The sequence below is a fragment of the Neovison vison genome, chromosome 12 (assembly GCF_020171115.1).
Source record: "Neovison vison isolate M4711 chromosome 12, ASM_NN_V1, whole genome shotgun sequence".
Classification (NCBI taxonomy): Eukaryota; Metazoa; Chordata; class Mammalia; order Carnivora; family Mustelidae; genus Neogale; species Neogale vison.
Window position 1 is genome coordinate 46,931,112 of NC_058102.1, and position 20,227 is coordinate 46,951,338.

Here is a 20,227-nt window from a genome sequence, read left to right on the forward strand (position 1 = left end):
TCAATAATCAAGTAGTAGAAATTAATTTATCTAATCACAGCCTCCTGCTGTTCCTTCCCAGAGGGTATGGGAGCTGGGTTGGTTAAAGTGGAGCCTGGGCAGATAGGGAATGGCAGCTAGACCCCAGGATCTTTGTGGTAATTAGAAAAGGATGTTTCCAAGCAGACAGTTCCACCACGAATGCCCAAGACATGGTAATGGGACATGGGCAGGATTCCAGCCCCATGCACACTCTTAGCCAGGCCTCCCCATAACCCATCCCCACTAAGATAAACTGAGTCTTTGTGCACTGGCCCCCTTGCAGATGAAGCCAGATGTAGGTGTCAGAAGTGTGCCTGCGTAGTCCAGCCATTCACCATGGGCAAGGTGAGACGGGCAGGGCTGGAGGCAGCAGGAAGTCGGTCTCCTGGGGGACCTGAGCCATGGGGGGCAGGAGGCAGAATCAGTATGAATTGGTCTTCAAAGGAATAGAGGGTCGACTTTGGACTTCACTTTAGCTTCAAAATCTGACCCACCTCTATCTGTTGTTTGAGTAGTGGACTCTAAAGAGAAGTCCATTCTGCGCCCCCCTCTCAGCCATGTGACCATGACAGAGATGGTGTGATGTAATGGTAAGGGCTAGGGCTCCCATGTCACAGGAACCTAGCTTAAATACTGAGGGTGGCATCTACTAGTTATTCAACTCCAGTCATAATTGCTTCTTCTTTAAAATAAGGCTAACTAAGGGTACGCTGCCTCGTAATGCCATGTGAGGATTTCCATTGGATTGAGTGCGTGGGCCATTGGCCACACATGACAAGTAGCCGATCATGATAACCATTAACACCAGCTTCTTGTTTCTGCTTCATCATTCCCACCCTGCCTGCTTCACCGAGTTGTAAGAACCAGATAAGCTGACATCACCCCACGAAAATGCCTTGAGAGGGCTACCATGTTGAACATGATTTAAAAAAAAAAAAATGTTCCCGGTTGGTTCAGATTCTGCTAAAGATCCATGAATCTTGTTTGAAGGCACACCCCCTTCCTCCCCACCCTGCCCTGGCCTGGGAGAGGGATCGCATTTCCTCCATCATGAATAGCCATTGTGGTGTTGTTCTGGCCTGAACTGTTCTGTGCTTCCTTCCATTCGGCCTTCAAAGAGATCACAGTCCGCTGTGAGACTCCAAATAAGTAAGGAGGTAAAGGCAGAAAATCCCCACCTCCTCCTACCTCCCTCAAGTCTGGGGTAACCCCCTTTATTGTGTTACTTCAAGTCTAGAGGGGAGGTGTCCCCCTGCCACCACTATTCTGTGGCCAAAACTGGAGAGAGGACAATACTCCCCCTTTACCCAGAGGGAGAAGTGCAAAGATATAGCAAATAACAAAACAAAGACAAAAAAAAACAAAAGACAGAACCCTAAAACCATTCCCTAATCATTCCTCATGACCAAGGACTCTTACTAGATTTTCTAGTGTGTTCAGGATACAATACAAGCAGATTCTGAGACTGCTGACGGGCAGAAAGGTCATTCTAGGGAGTAATATCTTATGGAAGGAATGTGTTCCTCAAGACCAGAATTTATAAATTAGCATCATTCAAGCCTAATTCTGATGGAGAATTTTCTAGTTTGCCAGCTAATGGGGATTGCCATGTGCCAATAGTATAATAGGATCTATAATTCACTTGAATTTAAAGCCCGCCAGCTTTAAAATCTCAAGGATTTTTCTTTTCCCTGCTTTTCTTTTCATTATGATCTGCATTACTTTCTATTTTGTGTGCACAGAAGACTATGTTCATATTTTGTCACAATATAAATCGTGATAGAAATGCCACCATGAAACAGACATGTGCATTGACACGTGCTCCTTAACTCTCCAGGATTTCTCTGGCACCTTGGTTTCCCTGAGTAGATAAGGGCTACTAGATGCAGCAGGGGAAAATAGCAAAGAAAGGGGAAAATGATATCAAAGGAGAAAGGGGGATGTGCTAATTGACCTAGAAAGTCTGTGGCCCTCAGCCCTGGCCTTGCATACATCAGAATCACCTGGGAAGACTTAAAGATACAGATTCTAAAATTCTGCCTCAGTCCTACTGAATCAGCATTTACTAACACAGGACCTCAGCACCTAGGGTGTCAAAATCTCCCCCTTGATTGTAATACGCGATTAGTTCTGTGATCCCTTGGAGAATAACTGAATAATCAGCTTGTTGGAATGAGCACCGCAAGAGAAGGGGAGAAGTCCTGCTGGAGAGGTATAATCTGAATTGAATTGCAAGGAAATATCCGATAAATGCAAACGGAGGACAATACTATAGAAATAACTGACCCATATCCTTCAAAAAGGTCAATGTCACAAGCATCATTTCAAAAGGCTGAGGAATTGGAATTGGAATTTAATCCAGATTAAAGAAGATTAAGATACTTGACAATGAAATGCAATATAGGACCCTAAGCTGGATCCTTACTGGGGAGAGAAAAAAAAAAACCCACAAAAAACAAAAACAAACAACAACAACAAAAAAACCCCAAACACTGAAAAGGACGTTATTGAGACAAATAACAAAATTGAAACATGGATTGTGGATTAAAGTATTTTAACAATTGGGAATTTCATGAATTTGATAACTTCATGAGACGACACGCTTAACTCAGAATATATGCGACCAACTCTAAACGTTTAGTTCAGGTAAAAGCAGTATATATGGAGAGAAGGAGAGAAGGAGAAAATGAATGTGGGGAAATGTTAAAACAACAACAACAGAATTAGTGGGTCTGGGTAAGGGCATATAGAAGCATTCTGTACAACTCTTACAATGTGTAAGTTTGAAAAAATAAAAAATTTAAAAAATAAAAAGAGTAGTTTGCTTAATGGGCTTTTAGAGGGATGCTCCTGTGTTAGGCATAGACCAGTGGCTCCGACCGAGACCTGTCTGTCTTGTTCAAGGACAAAAGGGCAAGAAGATGGGGGGGCAGAGGACAAGGAAAGCAAACACCGTGAAAAAAATGATGATGAGTTTGCAAGAAAGAACAGTAAAGTCAAGAGTCAGAGCTGGCGGAGGAGCCAGTTGGTAAGTCTGAAGATAAGCTAAAGAGTTCTGCAAGAGACAAGTGCTTTAAATCTCTGGAACTTCGCCCAGCTGCAGCAACTGCAGCCGTGTATTCCACACACACAATCACAACTGACAGGGGAAGTGCTATGAATTCCAGTGCTGTGTCTTTAAAGTAAAAATCCTTTCTACTCTTCCCATACTTTGGGGGAGCTGGCAACAGAAAACTCCCAGCTCCGGATGCCTGGGTGGCTCAGATGGTTAAGCATCTGCCTTCAACTCAGCTCATGATCCCAGGGTCCTGGGATTGAGCCCCACCCACATAGGTCTCCTTGCTCAGTGTGGAGCCTGCTTCTCCCTCTACCTGCCTCTCCCCCTGCTTGTGTTCTCTCTCTGATAAATAAATAAAGTTGTTTAAAGTAAAATAAAATAAAATCTATTTAAAAAAAAAAAAACAACACACATAACTCCCATTGCTAGATCCAAATGAGATCCCAACCAGGTAAACTTCTGTTTGGGAACTACATGGAAGGTACCTCTTTTTCTTTGAATCTCTTCTGTTTTGGATTTCTAACAGATGTTGGCCAGGAAGTACAGCCTGTAGGTAGAGCTTTGCCAGGTGCTTGCCCTTCATCTGTGCATCTTTTAGCTTTTGTGTTTGCTCTATTGCTGCCCTTGTGGTCCAGAACAGCACAGCTATGGAGACAATACTGAAAGGGTGGGCTTTGCTAAGAGTGTTGACCCTAGCAGTCTGAATTAAGTGACCTCCTGATCATTGGAGAAGCATTAGCTCTTTGATGGAGTAGACAGGGTCTGTCCATTTGGATCAGGGGCTGACTGGACACTAGTTTATCCCAAGGCTTAAGTATTAGGTATTCTTGGATTCTGTGATGCTAAGGGTTCCAGGTCTGCATTGGAGAGCTGAAGAATGACATTGTGTTTCAGATTTACAAACACTTAGCCATGCCCTTGTTTAGTGGTGGGGCTATGGATGTTTCCTCTGTCAATAGAAAGTAGACACTGAGTCTCCACAACCTGGGGGTGTGGGTTAGATAATGAAGATACACGGGCTCTTTCCTTCTCGAGGTTTATAATCTAGGCGATAGTGTTATCATTACATTATTGAAAAACATGATAAGAACCTTTGATCTTCCTCTTTGATCACCATCAGCCCCAATATCCAGGGACTACAGGACGCTCTGCCTTGCTCCTCCAGCAGAGAAGGGGGTGCTGTGGGGTGGGGGAGCTGTAGGGAAGAAGCAGGCAAGAATGTGGACCCAACAAGTCTCTATCTCTTGATTTGGTTAAGAAAAATCAAAGCCCAGATTTTTTAAAATGTAAAATCTGTTGTTCTTAACATCAGCCACGTACTCTAGTCTTCTCAAAACAATGTTAAGGTCACACTATAAAATCCAGAAAAGGCAAGCGTGCTGGTCAGAAACTGAGCCCTGTGTTTGTGACCTTCAGAGAATCATGGGAAGTAATGCACTAGCAACAGTGATACCCAGAAAAAGAAAAAAAAAAAAAAGAGGACAGAGTCTCCACCCTCCAATCATCACTTTCGAAGGCAGAGGAAATAGGTGATCATTTGTTTGTTTGTTTTTGTTCTCCTTTCCCGGAGAGCCAATGTTAGCCACGATTTGTGTGTCTGCTGCGGTAGGGTTTGGACTTCAGTGGAAAACAGGAGCTAGTTCCTGAAACTGGAATGTGAAGTGGCCACGCCCACATAGCCCCAGGGTGCCTTGACACCTAGACTCCACCTGCTGTGAGACCGGATGGTTTCTGGGGGTGGGGTGGTGGGGACTAAGCAGCAGAAGCAGAAGCAGCTGAGGTTGAAAAGGTGATTCGTTTATGGTCACACCTAGTTTTAAGACATTCATCTGTGTATGGTGACAAAGCTATGACAAACACTCGGTGAAGCCCTTTTCCTCTAGATTAAAAAAAAAAAAGAAACCAGTAACAACCACCACCTAGGGGAGGGAAGAGGATGAGAAACTGGTGTAGAAAGAAATACCAGGAAGCCTTGGAGATGCGTCCGCTAAGAGAGATGGTGGAGCCTAGTGCTAGAGGCCTATCCGACACCCCTCCCCCACTTCCAGGACTTAAAAAAACCTGGGCATGGCCACCAGCTAGAGCAGCCCTTGGATGTCTTTTGTGCTCATCTACTGCAGAGTTCCTTTTGGGTACGAGATAGAAAGCCATGCTAATTTATTATCATTCGATTGTTCTCAGAAAAGCATTCTCATCCACGGACTTCATGCTCTAGCATTACGGCATGCTAGCCATCCATGATATATTTGTCTTCATATAGTATGATTACCACTAATAATCGTCGTATCTAACATGTGTTGCACCCTTTAGCCAAGGACCATGCTTTACACAACACCGACCTTGTCATTTAATCCTTACAACTCCTACCCACCTCCCCCATGCATATATTATTTCCATTTTCCTGGAGACCTATGACCAAGAAGTTAATGACCTAGAAGGCTAGAGAAAGTCCTTGAAATATAAGTTTCCCCAAAATGGTAAACACAAAAGAGTATAGTCACCGTCCTTTAAAAAAAATAAAAATAAAAGAAAGAAAGAAAAAGCTGCTTATCAAAATTACCTCCCCTTAAATTTTAAGGCACCTCTTTTTAAATGCAAGACACCTGTTAGTTAAAATGTATTCATTTCTGTCCTAATTCAATATTAGCCAATTTGAATTAAAACTTAAGAAAGGATTCATCATCTTACAGTCCTTTTTAGTGAACACATTCCCTGATTGCTAGACTTTCTTCCTTTTAACAATATCTGGGGAAACATACATGAGAGTCTTGTGACAAAAGTATTTCCTTGAAGAAAAAAGCATCAGAATTGACCTGTCATCTCATATTTATTAAGTCTGTTGCATGTTGATCCTTTTTCCTTTAGCATCCACATTTTATTTTTATTGAGAAGTTAAAAATATAAACTTTGTTCTAAATATATGTAATAGAAAAAAATATATTTTATATAACATAAATATGCATATATATTATATGAAATATATTATTATATATCACCAATTTACTTATTTGACACACTCTAAAATAGTTTAAGACCTTCTAAATCACTTACCCAGCTCCTTGTAACCACAGAGCTCAGAATTTAAAAGAAAAAGAACAATAAGACATTATTAACTCTCTTTAATAAAAAATGATATCTGGTGGCAGGGTTAGTTTGTTTTTTTTTTTAAAATGGCTCCACCATAGCATTGTTAATCTCTTGGGTTGTGATAAGGACTAGAATTTACATTTCTGGCAAGTTCTCAGAAGATACTGCTGCTGCACTTTGAGAACCACCATGCAGAAGGATAGGACTTCCTCTCCACTCTCTTTTCCTCCTTATATCTTTCCACCCTCTCGTATCTTTTCCCAGCTCCTTCTCTTCCAAATCAATCTTCTCTTCTTTGGTTCCTTTACCCTTTCTCCCTTTTTCTCTTCTCTTTTCCTCCCTTCCTTCCAAGATGATATTTGAGGTATCCCGCAAGAACATGTTTACGAGGACTTACTTTGAGTATCCACATGACGATATTTACTGAGCAGGTACAAAGATTCCTTCCTGCCTCCCTTCCTTTCTTCATTGATCCATTTGTTCAGCAAATGTTTGTTGAAACTCTTAGGCCAAGCTCCATGCAAGAAGAAGAAGACTGACCTGAGAGAATTCTCCATCTGCTTGGGAAAGGCAGGCAGTCACAAGTGTATAAGGCACTATATAATTACCCAGTGTCATTAATGCTCTGAATTAAACAAATGTATTGCTGGCAATGAATAATAGTAAAAGGACACTTTTTCCTTGTGTGCTCAGAAGGGGTCTGTCCCCATAGGGGTGGGTTGAAGCTGAGACCTAAAGACTGAAAGGAAGATAACCAAACAGAATCTGGGGAGGGGTGGTCCAAGAAGATGAAAAGGCAGGTATAAAGGCCCTGAGGCAGGAAAAGATCAGTTCTGTAATTTGGGTGTCTCCAAACCTCAGGCACACAGTAGGTGTGCAGTCAATATTTGCTGAGTGAATGAGCAAATGAGTTATCAGACCCAGGCCACTGGAGCATAGGAGGCAAGAAGAAGAGAGGCCAAGCCGTGAAAGGCTTTTTAGAGCATGGGTGAGGAGTCTGGATTAACCGATAACTTGAGCAATCTACTCTGCCCTCCCCTCCTCCTCATAACATTTCCCACACCCAGCTCAAATCCTGATCTACAGTAGCAGTTCTCAAAGTGTGGCCCCTGGACCCCTGAGGACCCATGGTTTATCATTCAACATCTGTGTTCATAAGCTGACAAGAGCTGTGCCTTCATCCATGAATTCATGATTTATGACTATGTAAATTATAACAATTAATCGCTATGACAATTTGTTTAAAAGGCAGCTGTCTGTCCACTACATCTAATCAGAAGCCGCCCCGCCCCTCCCATGCAGTCTCAGTTGGGTTTCCTTGTGGCAAGGAGAAGTGGTCGTAGCTGGTCCCAAATTCCTGGAAGGCAGTAGCCAAAGCACACGCAGTGTCATGATGCAGGATAAATAGGTTGAAAAGAAGTCGAGGAATTCCAAACAAAGATGAGAACAAAGAAGAAAAAGGAATCAATTTATTTATACTTTGTACAGTAGTTTCAAATATTCCTCATAGAAAATAACCGTATCTGGCAACTTTCCCCAGTCCCAAACTGCCTTGAATCTATTACAGTTCTCTCTAATTTCTCATATTATGATGTGCTTTTTAAAAAGAAAAATGTAATCAGTAAGAGCCTGAGTTTGAACTTTTCCTCATTGTTTCATACTATGTGAATCCCTATGGGCTACTTAGGACCCACTAATTTTGGGGGGAGCTCTCCTGTAAGCCTTAAGATTCTCCAGGAAAAAGAACTAGGAGTTATATAACTTTGGAAAAGAAATGTCTGTGACCACTACTGGGCCTTTCCTTCACGCATTGCCATCATTCTTCATATACATCAATAGTAAAATCAATGACAACACATGATTCTATATATGTGTCTGATAGACCAAAAATAAAAGAACCCTATTTAAAGAAATCATTTCTTCTTTTCCTAATTCCTATTTCCAAGGGCGTTATTAGCAGATCACTGCTAATAACCTAAAATAATCTAAACTGTGTTATAAGGATTTTTTGTTGTTGCCTTATTTGATTAGGCCTTCAAGTTTTGCCTTTTTTCCTGCACTGAAGGAAGGATTATAGGAAGAATGTTAGACAGTATGTTGAAAATGAAGTATAATTTTTAGATGAATTTATAGTGTACAGTAGGTTGTGGCATATAGTGTTTAAAAAGAAAAAGAAAAGATGGTTGGCAAAACTTGGGGGAGATAGGATTTACTGAGGATTTGGGCAAAGGACAGAAAAGAGTATTTAGTATATTTGGGTGAGAAGATATGAAGTGTGCCGGTCAATTTATGAGAAAATTCTATAAACCTCAGTGGAAAAGACAAAGCGAAATAGAGACAGCAGAAGCTAGAAAAGTGCAACCTACGTGATGGATGAATTTAAAAGAGAGAAAAAAAAATGTGATGGGGATGTAATCTATGACCAGGTAAACCAATACCTGCACAGCATGTAAATGTTCACAAAAGGTGCTTTCACATCTGTGACCTTATTTATTCTTCCTAACAGCTCTGGGAAGTATTCAGAGTGGTGTAATTCCAGTTTGACAGACAGGAAACCACATTGTTTTCAGAATACAGCAAGAAAAGAGAAAGGTAATGAATGTTGAAAAGGAGCGAAGCTGCAAAAAGACCCCTGTAACGCTAGAAGGCAGCCTGTATGGATTGGAGAGAGGAGGGGACCGCCTCTGATGCTGCAGAGGCGTGTCAGGCTTGAAAAGCCATTGAACTTGGGGGCAAAATACAGAGGGGGAGAAAAGCTCTCTTGGAAGGCAAGTCATCTGGGCAGGGAAATAGGAAAGATTCTGTCTTCCCAGAAATACACATGGTTCAGGTTTGACCTTTGAGTGTTTGCTAACTTGAAAAGGAGATTTGAGATCTCTGGTCTGGCTGCAGATTTAAAGCCCATAGGATCCCTGAAGGGATAGAAATTTCATTTTTTTATTTAAAGATCTCTTAAAAACACGTTTTCTAAAAGGATCAAAACAATTTTCACCTTTTTCTGCTTATCCTCAAAGTAGATACAGTTTATAGAGAAGTGATACTATAGCTTTCTGTATAGTATCTGAAAAAGAAGGGACTCTGACATTCTTCACATTGATTTAGCTCCAGAGAATTCGGTTTTGAAAATTAAAATGTGTAAAAATCTCATCTCTTCTGGCAGTTGTCAGGGCAGTCACCCAAGAAAAGCAATCGAGCACTATAAAAAGTTGTTGCAATATTTTGCTTGTATCACCTGTGTACAATTAAACATTTTTGCTCTTTGGTTATTAGGAACTCTTTTCAAATCCATTCTCAGATACATGATGATTCAGGTACTGAGACAGTTGCTAAAAAGCTATAGTTAGCGCTGAAAACTGAGTAAATTCCGGTTTTTGTAATAGATGCGGGAACTGAGCCATCCATCGTATTTTCCTCAAAGGAGAGTTTTACAGCTTTCTTATATTGCTCAGACAATTATGGATGAAATGGTATTAACTACTGGATGGTCAGTGATGAAACTGCTCTGTAATTTGCTTTGTGGGTTGAACAACTGGCAGTGATTACCTTTGTTCTTGGTCAGCACCATTTGCATAAGATTTAGGGAGGACAAGGACCTCTATACAAGAGACAGGGGAAAGTGAATGGCAGAGAAAAATAAAGGTCAAGTTGACAATGGACAAGATCCTTTGGGGGTCCTTTTCTCTTGCTGGTGTCAGGGGGATGTGCAATGGGACAAATGAATGCTTTGAGGTGAGAAGGGCAAAAGCACTCTCTAATAAAAGTCTTCAGGAAGGACTGGAGGCGACCTAGGGAAATCTGCTGTGGTCAAGTTTAATCCTGGGAAAAAGAGGCCCTGGAGAAAGCAGATGAGGAAGATAGGAAGGAAGATAGGGAGGGGGGAGGCGCTGGGTGTGGAGGGAGGAAGGGGGTGGGGGGTGCTGGAAAGTGAGAGGGAGCGAGTACTGATTGCGGCTCCGACGGCTGGGGGTGGGGCGGGGGGTGGGGAGGACCACCGAGTGGGAAAAAGTGAAAGTCGCGGGAGAGGAGGAGGAGGCAGAGCCGGGTGGGCCCGGACGGGACCCCCGGGCCAGGGAGGCGGCGGCGCGGTGCAGCGGGGGCAGCGCGGCCCGCCTCGGGCCCCCTTGGCAGCCTCAGGCGTTGGCTCCTCGGGGCTCCCTCCCTCGCCGGCGCATTGTTCCTTTGCCGGGAGACGAGGAAATTGCCTTTTGATTGCGGAAGTCCGCGGCCGGGGCCCGGGGCGAGGCAGCGCGGGTCAGCATGGCAGCGTGGGAAGGGCGGCGCGCTGCCTGCCCCCGCCGCCTCTCGCGTCCGCAGCCCGCCCGGGGCGGCAGCAGCAGCAGCGGCGGCGGCGACGACGACAGCGACCGCGGCGGCCCCTGCGCGTCGCCCTCCGGGAGGGAAGCGCTGTGCGCCCGCGGGGCGCGCTGAGCGCGCGCAACAGGTGGCCCCCGCGCGGGCCGTCGGGGCCGCCCCGCGCGCTCCAGCCCCTCTGCGGAGTCGGGGTGGTGCCGGCTGAGCGCGATGCTGAGCCATGGAGCGCGGCTGGCCTTGTGGACCGCGCTGAGCCTGCTGCAGGTGAGTGGCCCGAGAGAGGTGGCGGCCGACGCGCCCCTCCCTGCCGACGACCGAACTCCCACTCGGCTGTCGGGTCGCCTGGGTTGTGGTTTGCAGAGTGAGATGGCCGAATTTCTTCCTCTCTCTTGGGAAGAAAGGTCCTCTTCTGAGCCCCCGGCCGGACTGACAGCTCATCCTACTGTCAAAGGCACAAAGCCGCCTTCCTTCTCTCCAGCTGCTCCCGAGCAAGAGCGGCCGGGGACAAAGTTGCCACCCACCTCCTCCGCGGGTCTTTCCTCTGGCTGGAGGGCAAAGGGCTGGGCTGGGCTGAGGCTGGGAGTGAGGACTGAGGAGGCGGCTTGGGGACCTTGCTGTGGACAAGTCCCTGGGCGTTCTCGACTGGGTTTCAGCTGCCTCTGGTTCCTTTGCAGACTGGACTGGGGGAGCCAGTGAGATGTAACTTCACCCTGACGGAGTCCAAGGTCTTCAGCCGGTCCGCGTCTCTCCAGTGGAGAACTTTGGGGTCACCCTGTAACTTCAGCCTCATCTATAGCAGTGACACGTCCGGGGTCGCATGGTGCCACCCCACGCGGATAGACAACACCACCTACGGATGTTACCCCAAGGATTTGCAAGCGGGAACCACCTATAACTTCAGGATTGTGTCTCTGGATGGAGAAGAGAGAACTGTGGTCTTGCAAACAGGTAAGGGGTGACAGGTGCAATGGGACAGCCAGCCCACTCTGGGCTGAGCCCTGCCTTTTCACACTGGTGTTTCATTTGAGTTCCGGACATACAAAAAATGAAGGTAAAAATACCTGTGAAGATAAATATTGACCAGGATTTTTACTTTCCTCAGTTCTGGCCAGAAGCAGCTTGGTTGACTTTTAGAGATTTCCTTAGCGGGGAAGACAGCGGACTAACTCTTTGAAGGGGGAGTGCAGCAGAGAGGAGCCTGTGGGCTGTGGAGGGAGTTTGTTAAATTTGTTAAAATGATGTGGTTTGAGCTTCCATCACATTAAATTGTCAAGCCCTGGAATATATTAAGTAAATGTTTTTAGAATAAATAATGGAAGTGCAATGATTAGGGATATGCCTTTCCTCAACTTTGTTTTATTTTTGGAACTAGGACATAAAATCTTCAGGAATAGAATAGAGCCATTCATAGGGGAAAATTCAAAAGTCCCTTCAAATGAGGGCACGAAAATTAATTTGTGTAAGTTGAGTAACTAAAACGGCGTAATATCAGAGATGGTCCTTTGGTTACTCTGAACTTTAAGTCACTTATTTTCTTTACAGTTTTGGTAAACCCTTCCGTGTGTACATAGGTAGAGTTTGTCTTTCCTGCCTCCGTTTTCTTGTCTATAAAACAAGAGGGTCAGACTTGACTCTCTTGTTCATGTCCAAGTTCTTACCGAATGCCAACCACCTCAGTGGGGGGTTGCTGTACTCTCACCTCGTTATTCCTGTCAGCCACCCTTTATGTGTGCTCTAAATTCTCTAACAACTTTGATGTTTCGTGACTTCATAGGTCTTCCTTTTAACATTATCTTTACTTGTTGCAATAGTGAAACTTTACTTCTACTCGGAAAGTCAAGTGTCACAGAAAAATTCTGGAAGTCAGATTTTAGAAACGTATTGTCCTTACTACTATTTCATGTTCAACCCAAACCAAGGTGACTTCCTTAGCTATCGGTCTTTAGAAAGATCTGAGAACATTCAGTTCTCAGGACAGCTACAGCAGAGTCAGGAAATGAAGCTGGGTTCATGGAACAAGTCCATCAAATATTCATTCTCTCTCTCTCTCTTTTTTTTTTTTTTTTTGGAGAAAGATTAAGAATGCCCAGTTACATCCCTTGACTGACTTCAGATGAAACTCTGAGATAATTTCTGAGTTTTGCAGGAACTTAAATTGAAAAGAAACACCACTTGTGAAGAATTTGGTTATGTTTTTATATGGAATCAAAGAGAGACTGAAATCAACCGCATAATTAGAACATTTCACAGAAGTTGAAGTGGTTAGCTTTTTAGTCATAAAGCTGGTGGCCTTTGGTACGTGAGGATAGTTTTGTGAACACTCAGATTGTTAATGCTGGGAAATTTATGACATAGAACTTCCAGATGTGTTCATTGCATTTGTTAAGGTGTCTGTTGAATGGGGGCAGAACTGTTTTTAAAAATAGGAAAAGGACTCACTGTGGGTGTTACTAGTTAGAATGCGCTCCAAGTGTAATTATGCACGTAGGTGTTCCAAGTCCAAAGACGTTTGTGAAATGTAAGAAATATTTGCATTTTATTGACTATGTTGAGTTAAAAAAAGGCTTCATCAGCATTCAGGTTTTCAACATTTTCTTAAAGAGTTGCTTTTTACAGCCTCATAAATATACTTTTCACCACGAATTCTATGAGCTCCGTGATATTGTGAAGGATGAAATTTGTAGGTGATGGTTGTATAATGATATTTTTCCCCCACACTTATTTGTATGATGATATAATGCTTAGGATCCTCTATATTCTAAAAATAATTTTATTTAAATAAACATTTTAAAAATTAAGATATTTTTAAAATGTTTCAGGGAGGAATTTTGGGGGGGGTGGTTGTTATTTGTTCTTTGCCATTAGTGCTTTCTTTATTTTAAGGACATATGTGAATTTTTCATTTAGTTGAGAGAAAGTACTAGTATTTCTCTAATTTGCTAGGCTACAAAGATGAACTCTACAAATCATGTTTTACTCTTAGTAAAGTAGGACCAACTAGTACTACAATATTAAGTCTGAGATATAACTTCAAACAAAAAAAGTTATTCAAAATGTATTGTGCTTTACTATTCCATTTTGCCTATCTTGTCGGTCTAGGATAAAAGAGAATGAGAGCAAGACATGATTAGACTAGAGATACAACAGTTGCTTAGATTATCTCTGTATCATTCCAAGTGTGAATTGTCAGGTTGCTTTTCCAGATAAATTGTCTAAAATTCAGTTAATTTATTGTCATGTAGACATGGCCTAAAATATTAAAAATCTTTAACTACATGGGAACTACTTAAGCAACAACCAGTTTCACTCCAGATTTGAAACCAGAATTGAAAAAACATACATGGACTCAGCTAACATTCACCAAGCATGGATTATGCAGGGAATTATGCCAAGGGGTGACTGGTGTCCTTGTAAGAATAAGGAACAGAACATGGTCCCTGTCCTTACAGTCTGTACAGAGGGGAGGGAAGTTCATGATGAAGGTTGGGACAGAGCTTTCCCACTTCTTTCCTGGAGGAAGACCTTGCCCTGCCTCCTATGTGCCATGCTGCCATCATCACAGAGAAGACATGAGACCTTTCTCAGATTCCTTCGGTCATTAGACTGGTTGATGCAACAACCATGATAAGTTGAAAGCCAAATTAATTAGTTGTGAACAAAAATAATTTGAAAGTCAAATTATCTAGTTATGAATTCATTGGAAATCAAATAATGAAGACAATATTGAAGAACTCCAACACTTTTCTGACACTGTCCTCCAAGTCTAAGTGGGGGCTGCAAACTTGTAACCCCTTGGGGTGTCTAGCTAGGTGTCTAACTTAATACGTTTTGTTTGGCTCACATAATATTTGCGAAAAATCCAGATGATTTTTGCCAGCATTAAACACAGAAAATTCACGTAAGTGCCAGATTTATGGGTTCCCCTAAAATATTGGAAGATTTGTCAAAGCTGGGCCACTCTGCCTGGAATTCTCCAGAGCTAAGTTGTAGTATCTCTCCTTTTAGATACCAATTCACTGGAATCCCCCTGGACCACTTCATTTATTTCCGTACTTGAATTCATCCTAAGGGCACTTGAGTTTGTTTAATGAAAACTTAGAGTTTTCATTTAGAAGTTTTGGGGGACTTTTATCTTCCCACAAAAAGGAAGTAGCTTTCCAATATCTAAAATGACATCTCAGGGCACCTGGGGCTCAGTGGGTTAAAGCCTCTGTCTTCGGCTCAGGTCATGTTCTCAGGGTCCTGGGATCGAGCCCCACATCAGGCTCTCTGCTCAGCAGGGAGCCTGCTTCCCCCGCCCCCTCTCTCTGCCTGCCTCTCTGCCTGCTTGTGATCTCTGTCAAATAAATAAATAAAATCATTTTAAAAAATGGCATCTCACACATGGTATTCAATAAATATTGATTAAGTAGAAATGGATGAATGAATAGCTAATGAATGGGTGGATGGATAGATATGAATGAATAAAGTGAACATTTCAGTGGGGGAATATATGTATTCTAAAAATATGATCTATTCTCCTTGGGTTATAGGTATGTTATAAAACCCAGGGAAGTAGTCTGGTAGCAAAGAACTTCACTTACAGGCAGACTATCTTAATAGCATATGCCTTCTTGTTAGTTTTAGCTACTTAACAATCAGCCTAGAACAAAGGGTGAAAAAAATTAGCTCTTTTAATGTGGCTAACTTCCTTTATCTTTAACAACAACCACCAACAAAACAAACAAAAAACAAAAAAACCACTTTAGAAGCATTAGTTACCAAGTTACCATATCAGCTCTTATTTCTATTTCAAAATGTTACTTATTGAATTAGTCTACTAGGGCTTCCATGACAAAATACTGGACCAAGTGACTTAAATAACAGAACTTTATTTTCTCGCAATTCTGGAGGCTAGAAGTCCCAGATCAAGGTGTCAGCAGCTTTTTCTCTGAGGATTCTCTAATGTTCATTCCCCTAGGTTGTCTGTGTTCTAGAAGGACACCAGTCATTGGATAAAGGCCCACCCTAAAAACCTCAGTGGAACACCATTACCTCTTTAAACGCCTTATCTCCAAATACAGTCCCATTCTGAGGTACTGGGGGTTTAGGGCTTTAATGCATGAATTTTAGAGGGACACAATTCAACCCATACACTTACAGAGCTTTAAACACAAGCCAGCACTTCTCAATAATGTCTGTAAGCTACTTCCTTCAAAATCTTTGGCAGAACTTATAAAAGCATGTATGTTGGGACGCCTGGGTGGCGCAGTTGGTTAAACGACTGCCTCCGGCTCAGGGCGTGATCCTGGAGTCCCGGGATCGAGTCCCACATCAGGCTCCCAGCTCCATGGGGAGTCTGCTTCGCTCTCTGACCTTCTCCTCGCTCATTCTCTCTCTCACTGTCTCTCTCTCTCAAATAAATAAAATAAAATCTTAAAAAAAAAAAATTAAAAAAAAAAAAGCATGTATGTATTCACATGTATTCACATGTAATGAATTTAGAAAGAGTGGAGGCTGGGGTATCAGATTTTAAACAAATATCACAGTGAATCAATGCACAGTGAAGTTTAAGAGCTATTGACATAGTTTTTCTATTATTCATTGGCATTAAGATTCTGGTAGCCTTCCTCTTTATGCATGACTAGATCTGTAATACTGAAGAGTATTACCTTAATCAGGAAGAAACTAATACTCTAATATTTGTCTTGTGCTTTTATAGTATCTAAAATAGATCCACCTGCTTTACTTAGTAGGTAAGACTATAAAATACATATTATACTGACCATATATTGTTTAATTTTATTTTTAGGGATTATTGTAAAGGGGCAGGTTGTGTAATGGTTGAGAGCTCAGATCTAGAAGCAGCCAGCTCCAACACTTACTAGCCAAGCAAGTTACTAACTTCTCCAGGCCTGTTTCCTAACTTATAAAATGGGGATGATAATAAATAGAATGTCTACTTCATAGGATCATTTTGCAATTTTATTTGGTTCACATATAAATTCTAGAATAGTGTTTGTCACATACTGTGTGTACAGTAAGTTTACTATTATTACTTTCAGGTTGGAGATAAGATTGATATTTGTGAAAATTAACTAATCAGAATTCACACAACTAGTGTATAATAGAACCAGAACTTGAATCCTGGGTTTCTGGCTCAGCTCCAATTCTTTCCACTATTCTGCAGAAAAGATATAATTTTTAAGTTGATATTAGTTCTTTCAAATTACCATGTGATATTTTGTTCCTACTTTTCAAGTCGACTTTTAAAGAAGAAAAAATATATTACAAAATACCTTAAATCTATGTATCCTTACCCTACACAAAAATGGAATAATGATTAAATGTGTTTCAGAGTGAAGAAATTTTAAGCAGCTATTGATTTTCAATTGTGTGGAACATTTGGTGATGATTTCAATATTTAGCAATCAGCCATTGGCAGTCTACTCGTTTCAGGAATTCTAAGGTCAAGCTAAGCTATGAATGTGGAATGAACCAACCTAGTTCTCTGAAGTTGATCTTTTGAGTGGTTGGGAAGCTTCTCCCATCAGTCTGACTTCTCTGGGTGAGCATGGCATTCTACAGGTTAGCAAGAAAGACATAAAGTCTTATTTTTCCAGACAGAATAAGAGAAGAACAAAGAATAATTTTTTCACCTTCCATTTCCAGACATCAATGGGCTGGAATCCCCCTAGGCAATAAAGGATAATACTAACGCCTTTCTGATTTTATAGGGGAAATCAAGCCCATACTGTCTGTATGAATGTATATCAATGAAGATGAATATATGCCCCTAAACATATAATATGCAAATAAAGTTAACAAGGTAGTTTTGCAGATAGATTGCCAGGAATTTGGGGGTTTGGTTTTGCTTTCCTTACTTTTATGTGGAAAAACTCCAACACGTAAAAAAGGAAACAGAATAGTATAATTAACTACCATGTACTCGTCACCCACCTTTAACAGTTCCCAACTGATAGCCAGTCTTATTTCTTCCGTATCTCCACCCATCCCCTCACCCTCTATCATTTTGATGCAATCCAAGCCATCATTTGATTCCATTTATACATATTTCAGTATGCATTTTGGAAAGATAAGAATTATTTTTCACATAACCACAAGATCACTCTATACCTAAATTAACAATAAGGCTTAGAAGCACACCGCAAGGGCTAGATCATGAGTTTCTGCAGAGGAGAGGCCAAGGGACTTCTCTTTCTGTGGCATTTCTGCGGCACTTTAGGTAATATTGAGAAAGCCTCGCTTGTTGATATCGAAGAATTGGAGTGGGGCTCCTGAAGGCCGTCCTGGGGATGGCGGGGTTAAAGCTGCCCTGGGCTGTCGGTGCCCACCTGCCCCTCTGGTGTTCACTAGAAGTGCTTTAGCTTCATCTGCTTCTCACTCTGTAACACCCCTTCTTTCTCTGACTTCAAACTCCCCACTTTGACCTTCTAAACGTGCTCAGATTCCTGTCTTTCGTGAAGCCAGCCTCTGAGACCTTAGCCCATGGCTGTCATTCTCCGTTGACACCTTTAGCCCCATTGCTGGCCTGCATTCCTCCGAACAGCAGGAACAGCAGGAACAGCAGCAGCGTGAGCACCAACTGCCCTTTACTGAGAGCTCAGCCTGGGCGCGGGCTGCACTTACCATTCCCTCTGTTCCTTCTTAATGCTTACAACTCTGTGTAGGGGGTGTCGTTACAGAGAAGGAAACAGCAGCACAGAGCTCCAACATCGTGCTTAGTCATGACTCTGAGTGACAGCGATGGGATCCGGACCCACGTCTAGTGGGACATCAGAGTCAGCCTCCCTGATAATTCACCTTTTGTTTAGCTTTTCTGCATATATCTCAAGTGCCTGAGTAGACTGTAAATTCTCAGGAGAGCATCTGCGACTTGCGGACCCAGGGCCCAAGATGGACACCCTCAGAGTAACGTGGCCCCCTACACAGCTGTGAATGATGATGCAGATTTCTGTGGAATCTGCTTGAATTTCCCTTTCGGGGTATTAAAATTTGGAAAGTCCGCTACTACTTGACCTTCATATCTAGTGTACAAAGTCAGTACACCAAATGCATCTTACTCTGATGAATTATCACAGTAGAGTACATCATCTTAAAATAAGTCCGGAAGCCACCTGTAATCAAACAGCCACAATCACAAAGTAAAAGAAGATTATCCCTCTATAAATGCATTTAATTGACTGCAGATTGTGAGCAATTGCTTTGTCATTTTGTTCTTTCTTGTTTTCAAAAACCTTCACCAACCTCCCCCCAAAAAAAACCTCCCCAAACAAACAAACAAACAAAAATCTGTTTGTGGCTCTCTTCTATCCTTACCTTGATTTCCATAAGAAAATTCCCAATTTTTTTTGGATAAATAGTTGATGTTCCTTCCATTCTATGTAGAGTGCTACAAAAATGCAGCTTCTGGACTCCTAGCTTCCCTGCTTTTAACTAGAATAATATCCCAGTTTCTGTAAAGATACAGAAATGGGTCCTGTCATTAGCCTAGAATTAGTGGTGAAAGATAAATTGTGTATGTGGTGGGGAGGGGGAATAATATCCTATTTGAGGTGACCTTGAGTGCCTATGGAGAAACTTACTTCATCTCACAGAAAGATTTGGTTCTGTAAGAAGGACAAGGATGGCGATGGGGAAGATATGTAAAGAGGTTATTTGCTAACAGTAGAGGAAAGGGAGAAAATAAGGAAGACACCCAGAAAACTCTGGGAGCAGCTCAGATATAAGGTAGTGGGATCTCAGGTAAAGATAGTCAGATTAGGGAAGCAAAAGGAAGAGTCAAGAAAAGATTAAAAAAAAAATCAGAGTAACTTTCACAGCCACAGAGTTAGATTTATGTGTGATTCATTTTATCTCGGCAACAGTAGTCTAACCATTAAATGAAAATTCTGTAAATTTACGTATTATTTTCCATAAAAATCTGGTTTGAGTGTTTTTTTTTATACACTGAACATGCATTCAAGACAACATCCCCCATGGGACAGCTGTGATAGAAGGAACTTGCAGGCAGGTATTAGAATCTCAGTTATACTACGCATCACATACATGACCTAAATGAGTCACTTCACGTCTCTGACCTATTCCAACTGAGAAAACTCATTGTAAACGATCAGATCCTACATAGATATACTGTGTTTCTCTCATGACTGGGAGAAAAGCTTTGGCATTAGCTCATGGATGGCCTGCAGTTGTTAAAAGGTTGAATTTATTATCAAAGTAAATATTATCATCTCAAATTCTAAACACTGCAAATTCCTAGATCAATAAATAATAATGTGTTAGTGGCCATACAAAAGAATTTTTTTAAGCAGATATTACTTGTTACTTGCATTTTATATATATGAATTTCTCCTTCTTTCTAAGTCCCATTTTTTAAAAAGGGAAACAAAGAAGAATTCATTTTTTCAGAAATTTAGCTAAACTTCATCTTTTCCTCGAAGAACAGAAAAATGAGCTTGACATCAAGATCACTTATGAAATTGTCAGACTTCCTGATACTGGTAGATTCATTGACATCTAGATGATGAGTACCACAGAACTTTACATTTTGCATTCCATATTCCAGGTTTGTCTGAAACTGAGAAGTGCAAACAAAGATGTCTGAAATTTATGGGTAATGATACATTTTGATATATTGATTGAGATTAAATCACTGATTTATGGTTTTCCACAGTTCTTGTAGTTTATCAAACTTCACTAGTTACAGAGTGATACATGGAAAAATCAGAAAGGCTATAAATGCACCTG

General features: G+C 41.8%; 1 protein-coding gene across 2 annotated transcripts in view; it reads left to right on the forward strand.

Moving 5' to 3' along the window:
• Positions 1–20,227, forward strand: part of PTPRB (protein tyrosine phosphatase receptor type B) — a 112,336-nt gene that overhangs the window by 17,985 nt on the left and 74,124 nt on the right. The window contains exons 1-2 of one of the 2 annotated variants that reach the window (XM_044228654.1): positions 10,653–10,741; positions 11,152–11,425. In XM_044228654.1, coding sequence (XP_044084589.1) covers positions 10,688–10,741; positions 11,152–11,425 — 328 coding nt within the window. In that variant the 5' untranslated portion in view covers positions 10,653–10,687. Of the gene's footprint in view, positions 1–10,652; positions 10,742–11,151; positions 11,426–20,227 lie in introns of those variants that run through there. The other variant, XM_044228653.1, reaches the window with a different exon arrangement.